Source organism: Pteropus vampyrus, unplaced genomic scaffold (genome assembly GCF_000151845.1).
Source record: "Pteropus vampyrus isolate Shadow unplaced genomic scaffold, Pvam_2.0 Scaffold32, whole genome shotgun sequence".
In the NCBI taxonomy this organism is placed as follows: Eukaryota; Metazoa; Chordata; class Mammalia; order Chiroptera; family Pteropodidae; genus Pteropus; species Pteropus vampyrus.
This window is the reverse complement of record NW_011888813.1, coordinates 2,484,715-2,496,352: the sequence shown is the minus strand read 5'-3', so window position 1 is coordinate 2,496,352 and position 11,638 is coordinate 2,484,715. Positions and strand designations below refer to the sequence as shown.

The 11,638-nt window shown below is 38.7% G+C and overlaps 1 protein-coding gene across 3 annotated transcripts in view; it reads right to left on the bottom strand.

Moving 5' to 3' along the window:
* Positions 1 to 11,638, bottom strand: part of NRXN3 (neurexin 3) — a 1,427,156-nt gene that overhangs the window by 339,639 nt on the left and 1,075,879 nt on the right. For all 3 annotated transcript variants that reach the window (XM_023528800.1, XM_023528802.1, XM_023528803.1), the window contains one exon: positions 4,696 to 4,877. In XM_023528800.1, coding sequence (XP_023384568.1) covers positions 4,696 to 4,877 — 182 coding nt within the window. The remainder of the gene's footprint in view (positions 1 to 4,695; positions 4,878 to 11,638) is intronic.

Genomic DNA, 11,638 nt, shown 5'->3' with positions numbered 1-11,638 from the left:
TGGTAAAAAGAGACTGTCAAGGGTTTCATGACAGCAACAGCAAGCGCTTCATGGTAATCCTTTCTCTGGTCTTATTCAATTTCTTCCCTATTGTATAAATGAAGGTGAGTGTAACACGACACAGCTCCACAGAGCCTAGATGTGGGGTCGAGAGGCAGATGTCACTTGCAAGTAAGAGCAGCTTCTCTCAGAATGTTGAGCAGATTAATTTCTCAGAAATAGATTTCATGGAGAACTAATATATTTGAAGTACTAATTTTTAAAAATCCCTCTGTCTTAAGGTACTCTCCTTCCACAGAATTTCATTTCACGCACGCATACTTCAATGAAGATCATTTGCCTTTGTCAAACACATTTCCTCCGTGATTTCATTAATATCATCATTAATAATTGACGCAGAAAAAAACAGTATATCAAGGAAGTATGAACCAAAAAAAAAAAAAAAGTAAGCTAATTTGAAGGAAACAGTCTGAATTTTTCAATCTCTTGGCCTTCTCTGATCTTGAACGATCTCATTCTTGTTTTATTCAACACTATTGTCAAAGCCTATTTAACCACCATGAGGCTTAGATGAGTAGAAAACTTAAGGTTTAAAAAAAAAAACAAAAAAAAACAAAAAACAAAAAACAAAAGGAAGAAGAGTCTGAGCTCCTTTGGCCAGAACAACAGATAATTTGAGTGAAATAGGAAAAACTGTGTGCACAGCACCTCCATCTCTGCCTTGGTGTCCCCCTTTCTTTGCACCAATTCTTTACCTTACACCAACAAGAATTCCTTTTGCTGAAGCTCTCTCCACATTATTCCTGCTGTCCCCAAAATATATGTCTCCGAATTAGTCATGCTCATTTCTCCTCCTTTCTCCCTAAGTCTCCAAACAAAACTCAAATTCCGTTAGTGCAGCAGACCCTAGGCTGGTGTGGTGAAGACCACGGTGAGACTGACTGCCTTAAACCCATCAGTCAATGATTCCAGGGACTCCAGTGGAATATGAGTTTAAGAAGACACCTATTTTCCTAGAGTTTTTAAGGCATGGAAATTTCAGGATGACAAAGAAAAAGAAATAGGAAAGGTCAGGTATGTGAGGGAGGACAGTGTGTAGCCTAGAGCAAGTGTCATAAATGCGCAGCTTATATCCATCCACCGAGTCCCACTGGTGCACAGGTAGCAGACACGGCTAGTGGAAGCCAGAACTCCTATCTGCTGAATTTGCCTGCTGCCTTCACAAATCTCTCCAATATAAAGCTTGAAGTGAGAGAGTGAGAGGCACTGAGAGCTGCAGGCAAGAGGAAGCCTGTTTGCCATTCCTGCTCCGAGCACTCTACAGCAGGCAAGACTCTTCTAGAATGGGTGCTCAGCTCAGGGTCAGACTCCCTGGTGTTCTTGGAAGGGTACTTTCTCTTCCTTCAAATAAGCTAACTTGGGGGTAAAAGCTTATTCCATTGACAGTGTTACTGCTGCTCAAAACCCTTCAAGAATTTTTAGGAGTTGCCTACAACGCCAGTTTCTAAAACACAAACCCTCAATCTCTTTCCCTCGCCTTCCCTCCTGCCTCTCTTCCTCTCCCTCCTTGCTCTCACTCTACTGCTCACCTTCTCTTGCTCACACACTCATGCACACTCGCTATCTCTCTCTCTCTCTGCCTCCCCCCGCCCCCACACACAGACATACAGGCACAGGCTTGCTAATTTCAGAGTTCGCACTTTGTTTTTGAGCAACTTATATCCATCCTGGCTTGACAACCAGCAGGAGCACCAAAGTACTCCTTCTATGTTTCCATAGCTAACATCTACACTGGCAGAAGCTGTGCCCACATGGGAACCCTTGCTGAGCTCACCTGCAGGCAGCTCTGTTCTCTCTTTCCCGGGCCCACTTCTTTATTTTGTCCCCTGTCCCTGGGATTTACCCTGCTTTGATCTCCTTTTCATATCTACAGTCACTTTTTTTTTTTTTTCTTCCTCCAGTGGGTTTCTTTTCTCCTGAGGGAACTGCAAAGGGGAATGACATCTTCCCCACTCCTGCCCACCCCTTTCCACTTTCATTAATGGCCCTTAAATTCTTTTCTTTCTGAGTAATTTTCTTTAGTGCAAGGAAACAAACTGCATTCAATAAACAAATCCGCATTTTACAGACTGTAAAAGTCATAGAACAGTATCTTAGTAAATATTGATGCCTTCACTCTCCTGACGCATCTGTGTAAACGTCCGAAACAAGAGGCTGGTTTTGTAATCAAGTCTTTTGACATTCCAGTTGGACTCCTTGATTCCGGGTGTGGTAAGGAACCTTCCCTTTGCCCCGCCCACTCCGGTCTCAGTTTTTAATCACATGTTCATTACATCCCTATGAGGACATCTGCAGCCTAATACAGAGGCCATCCAAGTACAGCCTGAAATCTGTTCTTAAAAATAAATTTTTATCAGAATACAGTCGCATACAGTTGTTCTCTCTGGTAGACACCAGAAATAATTCACTAGGGAATAAAAAATGGTTTGAAATCACTAGACCAATGAAGCGATCCCGTGCTCGAGACGGCCACGGGTATTTCAGGTTTCTTCACATCGTAGGGTCTCTCTTGCTTTTCTCTGAAAAGAGCAGATGATGTCCTTTCTAACCCAAGCTCTGCAGGACAATCTGCTGGGATTTTCTAGAATAATTAAACAAGGGCAGCATCTCTGGAATAAGTCCAAGTAAACAGTGGGGGTTCTATGCATTTTGAAGTAAAATTTCATGTATTTTTGCTTGTTAAATGTTAAAACGGAATGCTATGGTTCAACCTAGAAGTCCCGAGGCTCCTCACCTTCGTTTTATAAAAACAGTGCCGATTTCAGGTAAACTGTCAGAAAATAAGAAAACATTTCTCTTAAATGCTCTCCAAAACATGAATGGGAGAAATGCATAAATTGGTAGCGGATTATCTGACTCAGAAAAGATGCTCATGGCTGCACCAAATCATGTTTTTCTTAGTAAGTCATAGTGAACAAGAAAGGAAGATAAATCATCACAAAAATGCAAGTGAGCTGGTAATAATCGCCTAGTTATAGTTGCCATGAAATAGTCATTAAGTTATATGCAGCATAAATCTCACAGAGTTTTGTAAATTACGGTAGTTCCTAGAGGCCAAATAAAGATAAACTGTACTAACTACGGCTGTCTTCCTCTGTGCTCCTTGGCATGGCTTTTCAAAATGCTCAAGCTCAGGCTCATAGTGCCACATAGTTCCTGAAGCATCTCAGAAAGCACTGGAGGGTCACGACTCTATTCGAGACCCCTCTTCCACATTCTGAAGGCGATCATTTCTAACGAGTCCTTCCCTGCACTCCTAGGCAGAGTCTTGCCCTGCTCTGGCTCACGCTGAGACTAGACAGGCTCCCGGCTCAAGCCTTCCACTCTAAGCTGTTCCTGTTTCCAAGGCATGTTGGAAGAGCAGGTGCTGGAGATGGGGACCACCTTGAGGGCTGAGCTCGCTGCTCGTGGTGGTAGCCAGGCAGCCACCTCCGCTCTGGAAACCAGGATGAAAGCCCACCCTCTGCTTTCTTCCCTCAGCAGACCAGCACATTAGCAAAGCTCGGATTCAAAGATCCCCCATAAATGTTGCTTTTCCTCCTTTTTGGAGGTTGGTGGTAATCCCCAGTTGATCTTTCTTCTAAAACTGCTTTCCCCCCCTGCTATTTAAGCTGAATTCTTATTGCTCCAAATTAAATCCATTCTTTCTAGCCTTGTCATTGCTAACTAATGAGAACAATTCCTCTCTTTGCTCTTGGAGGCTGCACTTTGGGTCCTTATGGATGAGAATCATCTCTTTCTTTAGCCTACTTTCTTAACTGCAGACTGCACAGGTGATAAAATGGGTTTAATTGTTGCTATAAAAGTATTTTCTATCCTCATAACGAAGTAATTTTTTCCCTCCAAATCATTTTAATTTCGTAGAATTGCACTGTGTTTAATGATCGGCAGTGGCTGAGGTGCTTATACACACAAGCAAAATGTGACTCCACAACACACAGGAACACACCGACTTTTGGTCATTGTGCTGTTTCCTTTCTGCCCCATCCACTCTGGCCTCAGTTTTCATCACATACTCTTTATATCTCTGTGAGGAAGTTTGCAGACTAGGACAGGGTTACCAAAGTACAACCTGTAGCCTGTTTTAATAAATACATTTTTATGGGAATATAGTCATATACACTTTTTAAAATATATATTGCCTACAGCTGCTTTCACACTACAATGGCAGTATTGAATAGCTCTGACAAAGACTGTATGACTCGCAAAGACCAAAATATTTACCGTCTGGCCCTTTACAGGAAAGCTGTGTGATGCCCAGCCTAGGAGATCAACGCTCACGTTGGCTTCGCTTCTTGTACCAGGTAAAGATGAACCGCACAGGTAAACCTCTCACTGACATCTAAGGAGTGTGCTAAATATTTCACGAAGGGTCACACCACACAGGGAGGGTGTCTGGACAAGAAGAGTTTTTAATTTTTTTATTCCCAAGGCATTCTACGGTTCGTGTCTCAATGGGCGAATAGGCTTATCACACAGACCACCCCTTGGATATGGTGCCAACAGACGTAGGCAATTTTTACAAGCTTGTGCCCCTTTGCCATGTCTACCTAGAATGTTCTCCTGCATTTATCTGGGTTAACAACTCAGATCGCCAGGGAGGAAAGAGAATCCAGGTCGAGGCCAGGTACTCACTATGTGAAGCTGGAGGAAATCACCGAGGCCTGGAGCACTGTCAATGCGAACCAAGATGCCATCCTTCACAGTGGTGCTGAAACCCACGGCAAGGCGGTCCGAGCGCGTGCTGGGCCTGTCATTGGCCGGCCAGGTGTAGAGGATGAGGCCTCCACTCTTCCCAAAGATGTACGTAGCGCCAGCTGCGAAAGCAAGGAGAGAGGGAGCCATCAGGGCACAGTATGGTGTGGTGATAGCGGTAGGCACACTGTTGAGACTCTGCACAGACAGCTGTGGAGAGGGATGGCCTCCAAAGCCTGTAAAGGTGACTGTCACTCCAAATTAAAGATGCAGCTAAATGAAGTACTAACAAAGCAGATGTTAGTGAGAGACATTCCTTCCACCGTCAATTCCTGCTGCCCAAAGGCAGAGGGCAAGTTACATGCTGTGTTCGAGAGCTCTGGAATGTGTGACAAACAACTCCATCTTCCTCAAGAGCAAGATTAATTTTCTCTCTCTGCCAGGACAGGCACCAGAGAGAAAACTAGTTCCTCCAACTCGTAGCTGTCAGGATATTCTGGTCAGGGGTGCTGGGAGCAGTTCCAGAGACATGTCACAAAACTGAAGGAAACGTGGATCCAAAGCCATCATTCCTTGCATGCCTGCATCGCTACCGGCCCCACAGGAAAGAAAGCTGTCGCCTGAGAAAACTAACTTACATGACTAAAGCATTTGCCTATTTCACTATTATGCTGCAATTTAAAAAAGGTGATAAAAATTAATTCCAGAGGCCTTTTAAAAATTAACTTTATTTTTTTCCCCCAGCGGCAGTGTTTATCTGGTATTATATAACAGATTCTATCTCCTTCTCCAAACTAAATTACAAAAAGAAGATACAGGAGACAGGAAGAAAACTCTCAGTATAATTAATTTTGCACATGGTAAGTGGTGTTGTCAATTACGATGAGGTGGTTTATCGGTGTTTTTACTGCTATTTACAATAATTACTTATGTTCTTACTATTATTATTTACAAACCCAGGGGGTTAGTAAGAAGATATTAATTTAAAAATACTTAGAAAGAAAGCTGGAAGAAAAATTAAGAAAACAGTTTCATAACAAATTTAAAAATTCTATTTTAAAAAAACATGTTTTAAAATCTGAACTTAGAGAAAAGCATTTAGATTTGGGAGCTAGAATAGACTACACCATTGCAGTTCCTATGGTTGTATGTATGTTACCAACAGTGAGTACTTCCATATGTTACTTATCTCAAAGTTCAGAGAACATTTGGCACCAGATTGTATTGTGTGTGTTCCCAGCGAACACGGTCCAATCCTTGAAACTATTTTAAAGCAACATTAGACAAGCATTCAGATATCTTTAGCATTTGCTAAAATTCTCAAGCACTGGTCTACATTTGGTTTACAGAGAATATTAGGTTGAATTATGTTGTTTAAAGAAGAAATGAGTTATGTAGCTCATTTAGAAATAATCAAGTAAACTGCTATGAGACTAGAAATAGGAGAATATGTCATATGTCATCCTTTAAGCACTAAGCCACATTATATTCTGAGGCATGTAAATCTAATTTGTCCTTTTTGAAAGGTCACTAGTTTAGCTGCTCCAATATGCTCATTTTATATATTACATGTAACATAACATTATCTTCCTCTCGTGAACCTCTCAGGCCTTAGCGATGGTATCTGAAAAGTCCTCCATAGTCATCTGGAGAATCTGGGCTTGTGGTATGGAAAGTTTATGATTAATTCCATATGCAAAACAATGTTTGCTCCTCACTATCCACGAACACTCTCAAAGCTTCTTAAAATTAAAAATGTGGCTACAATGATTTACCCTTGATATCTCTCCATCTGTGAAGAATTTAAATAATTCCCCTTCTGTGGATGATTACAAATGTCATCACCATTCTTTTTATTCTCTATTTGGAAAACTGAAAGTTACTTAGTGATTAATGTGTAGAATCACCAAAAATGCAAATGAGTCTATGACATCTTGTGGCAATTCATAAACTCTTACCCTCGTCTATCCGAAATACATGGCAGATTCTACTACAGAAATAAATCTATAGTCTATCAAGAAATAATTTTGTTACTATGAAAAGAACAAGTCGAAAGTTGATAACAGCGGCATAAATACATGATGTTTTACAGTTTGCAAAACCTTTTCAAATTCATCATCTGGATCTTCCCAACTGTTCTATGGGCTACGTCACTTGTTTACATTGTCTGTAAACCGATACCCAAATATCTGACTTAAATAAGTGGCACCTCCTTTATGTCTCCAGCTTAACATTCCTGCCTCCAAAAAGTCTGTCTTCACTACATGCCATTTATAGCTTAATATAATTACAAAATAAGCTATACCAATGATGCAAAGTTGACTGTACTTTATGCTTTTCACATTTTCTCCTAAGGCAAAAGCGAAATGAAAACAAAGCCATAGCCCCCAGATTTGGCATGTTTTCAAAAGCTAGTCTGGTCTTCTCACCATACAGATAACTTTACAAACCTTCTATTCTGCTTATATTACTTACTCACTGCCCTTGTTCAGTAATTTTCAATATAAAGAATATAAAGAGGAAGAGCATTTTAAAAGATAAATATACAACTTCTTATATATAGTGGTTAGGAGGTCACCATGGCTTCAATTTTTAAATAAAAATAGTCCAAAACCCCATTATGACAATATTAAGGTAAGCAAATATAAAATCTGATTAAAAAATTGTTTGTATTGCTTCTGTTATTATCTATGTTAGGTAATTCTAACTCTGCAGATAAAAAGAGCATAAAAGATACAAAGTCCTTAGTATATGGCTTATTCTGCAATGTAGAAATAAATACTGAGATATGTACTCTGGGTACTGAATTTGCTAGTAAGGGTGAATAAAGACCCTGAATGTTCCATTAGTCCGATGTTTGCTTTAGAGGAAGTTAATAGTTACAACTTTTTACTCTGACAACTGGTTATTCTTTTTCTCTTTAGCTTTGCATGGTTTTTAAACATAAATTTGAGCTTTCATTTAATTTTAGTATAAAATGCCGAGTCCCAGGGGGAACATAAAATTATTTTGGTTTACATTTTCAAATTAAAAAGTTAATTTTCTTATTTTAAAATGCAGATTACAAATCAACTTTTCGGGACTGTCCCAAGAACTATAAGAACCCTCCTTGATCCATTAAAGATTTTCATTGCTGATCCATTAAAGATTTTCATTGCTGAGCCATGCGATAGCATATCACTTGCTTTCTCTCCCCTGAGCCTAGTAGTTCTGATTACTGGATTCTCACCGTGCTTACTACACTGGTGCTAAAATCATACTACATTTATTAATAATCAGGACCTTGTAAATTTTCTGCTTGCTAGTAAAAAAGCGATCAATTCAACTGAAGAAAAATTACCATGGTGGCATTTTGGTCATTTAATATTGCAGGATTTTTAAGTTTGCAAGCAGCTAAGGTTGCTTTGCTGAGTTCCAACCCACACAGTATTTCAGGAATGAAATCTCCAGACTGTCACCATTAACCAAGATAAAGTGGATATATCCCATCTTCAAATAGTGAGCAAGTATGACATTCAATTCACAACTTCTTTTGTTCCAAAAGCATCCAAAATGAGTTTGGCTCATTGTTTTTATAACTGGTTAGCTATTTACTAGATGGAGCTGATGGTGATTTTGACAGAGCTGGATGTAAGGGTATGAATATTTATGTTTTGGTGTATATTCTATGTGTGGGATTGACAGGTGGAAAAGGGTAGACTTCACAGAAATCATGAAGGAGTCTTGGGGAGCAGTTATACAATAAGCTGATTAAATAGATGATCTATGATTTCTCAAGGAAAATTAAAGATAATTTTTTTTCTAGTCCATACATTTCTCCAATAAATAGTTCCTAAATCTGTGATGCCTAATACTGATTATTTTAATAGAATTTAATTGCTGATGGCAACTCAACTTTTCTTTATTTAGGACCCCTTGGATAATTATTGTTATTGTTTTGACTTATAAACCTCATGGTCCTGCCATCATGACATTGTTTCAAGATTTCTAGACCCATATCCAAATAGCATATTACTTATTTGAGAGATTGTCTATAGGAATAGAATCATGGTCCTATTTAAGATTTATGTTAGCTATGAAAATAATATATACATATATACGTGTACACATGCACGCGTGTGCGTATGAAATAAGGAAAGTTTGGTTATAAAATACAATAGACTACATGAAATTAATTTGTTATTCTCCCCACCAAATAATCAAAGATCAAGTGGTTCCAGAAAGGCATTTAAATATAATGTTGGTTGTATATTTATGTTTTTAAAATTAAAAAAAAAAAAAAGCAAATCGGCTTTTCCTGAAATAATTTTTAGTTGGTGTTAAAATGGAACGAGTTTGTAAGCATCTCCCAGGGGAAGCTTGAGAGAGTTAAACTTAAAGAAAACTAGATAATTTACTTGTAGACAAGTGTCGTGGGTAGAATAATAAATTAAGTAATAAAATAAGTCTTAACGTGCAAACCACCGGGTAGGTAAGTTAAGAAAATAAGCAATGTCAAACTCCTACTCTGGTGCTCTTTGAACATTGCCTAAGAAGTTTAGTACAAAATTTAATGAAGCTAAGGTATATGTTTGTCTTTCTCTAGTATTTCAGATTCCTATTCCTTATTTCTATTTTATTTTTCTTTCACCAACCTTATCCACATTTGTGTTCTTTATTGTAAATTGATAAATCCTTTTGGGAAATAAGTGTGCTATTGATGACCTAAAATATATTATGTTAGTAGATGTAGTTAGCACTATTAAAACTATTGTTTATTCATGTCAATTACTATATAGCTAATACCCAAAATGGAAAGACTGACAAACATCTCTTCTAGTAAATGGAGTCATAAAGCTCAAGGATCTCGTAATGACTGATGGCCTAGAGAAGACAGCAACTTAATTGCTTTTATTTAGTTTGTTACTTGGTTCTCCCCTCCCACTTCTGGTTGTTTTGGGGTGTTCATAATAGTAGGACCTTACATTTTCATACCATTGAATGGTTTTCCAATTGCTTTCTTTGGGAGTATCTCATTTGATGCCTCTTCCCCCAATACCCACTGAAATGTTAATGGCAAATATTTTTGTTACTGTTTTAGTAAAAAGGTAAATGGATGCTCAGAGAGATGAAATGACCTGACATGGTGTTAAGTGGTGGAGCTAAGAGTAGAACCAGGTCTTCCCTTTCTTGACTCTGTCTGTCCTGCTGACCCAGGAGAGGGAGCTTCCCTAAAGTAATCCCCAGAGACTGAGAGCTCCACAGGGAGGAGGGGAGGGTTCATAATAGAAATACGGATGGCCAATAGACATATGAAAAGATGCTCAAGGTCACTAATCATCAGAGAAATGCAAATTAAAACCATGATGAGATATCACCTCACACCTATCAGAACGGCTATATATATAACAGTTCATATATACAATGGAATATTACTCAACCATAAAAAAATGAAATCCTACCATTTGCAATGACATGGATGGAACTAGAGGTTATTATACTGAGTGAAATAAGTCAGAGAAAGATAAATATCATATGATTTTGCTTGTATGCAGAATCTAAGGAACAAGAAACAAACTAATCAAAAACAGACTCACAAATACAGAGGGCAATCTGGTGATGGCCAGAGGGGAGGGGGGTTAGGGGGCTGGGAGAATGGGGTGAAAGGATAAAGAGGTACAAATTAGTAGCTGATAGATGGTCATAGGGATAGGGAGCATGGTCATAGGCATAGGGAATGCAGTCAGCAGTAAGATAATGGCTAGGTGTAGAGCCAGAGGGAAGACAGAGTAACAGGGGCACCATTTCATAAACTATATAAATGTCTAACCAATGTACTGTATACTTGAAACTAATAATAAAATAAAATTTAAAAAACAAACAAAACAAAACAAAAACTACAAAGAACAAAACCTCCACATTACAGAGGGAGCCACTGGGGAGTACAAGATAAGCGATAAGTGATATATAGATTTCACAAATGGCCCTGCAATCTACTTATGGAATGCATGGTTTATGTGATCTATTTGTCTACTCTGAAGTTTTTTAAATAAACACCAAAACCAATGATAAAGTAGCCTTAAATAAAGCAAAACTCAAGGGAGTGAACATTAAGAAAGAAATTTCATCAATCTTAAAGAACATCCTTCATCTTTGGCAAAGAAATAATCATCAGATTTACTGCTAGCTAACTGAGAAACTGACAGCATTACCTAAGAGTTAAGTATATCCTCAGGGAGAGGTGAGCCCCTTTTCTTAAACAAGGTTCAGGCAAGGTGAGGACACCCTTCACATGCGGCAATTTCTTCCTCTCTCTTGAAGAGAGAATGATTAGAAACAAAAAAGCATGAAGCCAGAACGAGACAAAGGTAATGTTTCAGAGCATGTCCCAGTATTCTAGAAGAAAGATTTGGACTCGAAGACTTCCCAGAAGAACAAATACTGGTTTAGTGTAGTATAAAATCTGCTTGGTAAAACTGGAATGCAAACTTGTGCACAGAGTGAAGCTCTTATATATTGTATCTAATGCGAAAAGTTCCACAGGAGCTGGTGGGGGGAAGAAAAGGGTAAAACTAGTAAAATTCTACCTATTAACCCGTTTTGTTTACATGAGTAAAAAATAGTCCACCATTATTTAATTCTGGTGGCAAATATCATTCTTCACGTATATGTGTAAATATTGTTCTTGCAAATACGTTTGGCTGGACCTTTTAATGGGACTGTTACCATGGATTTTCCAGAAAGTCTGAAAAGGAACTAAATAATTGTGTGATTTCCAAATCGGATACCAACTACCGAGATGGCTCACTTCTGTGATTCCTCATATACATGTGTGCTACCTTGAAGTTTGAGTAAGATAAAATCACACGTAGATTCCAGGCACATTCCAGAGTGCTTACAGACA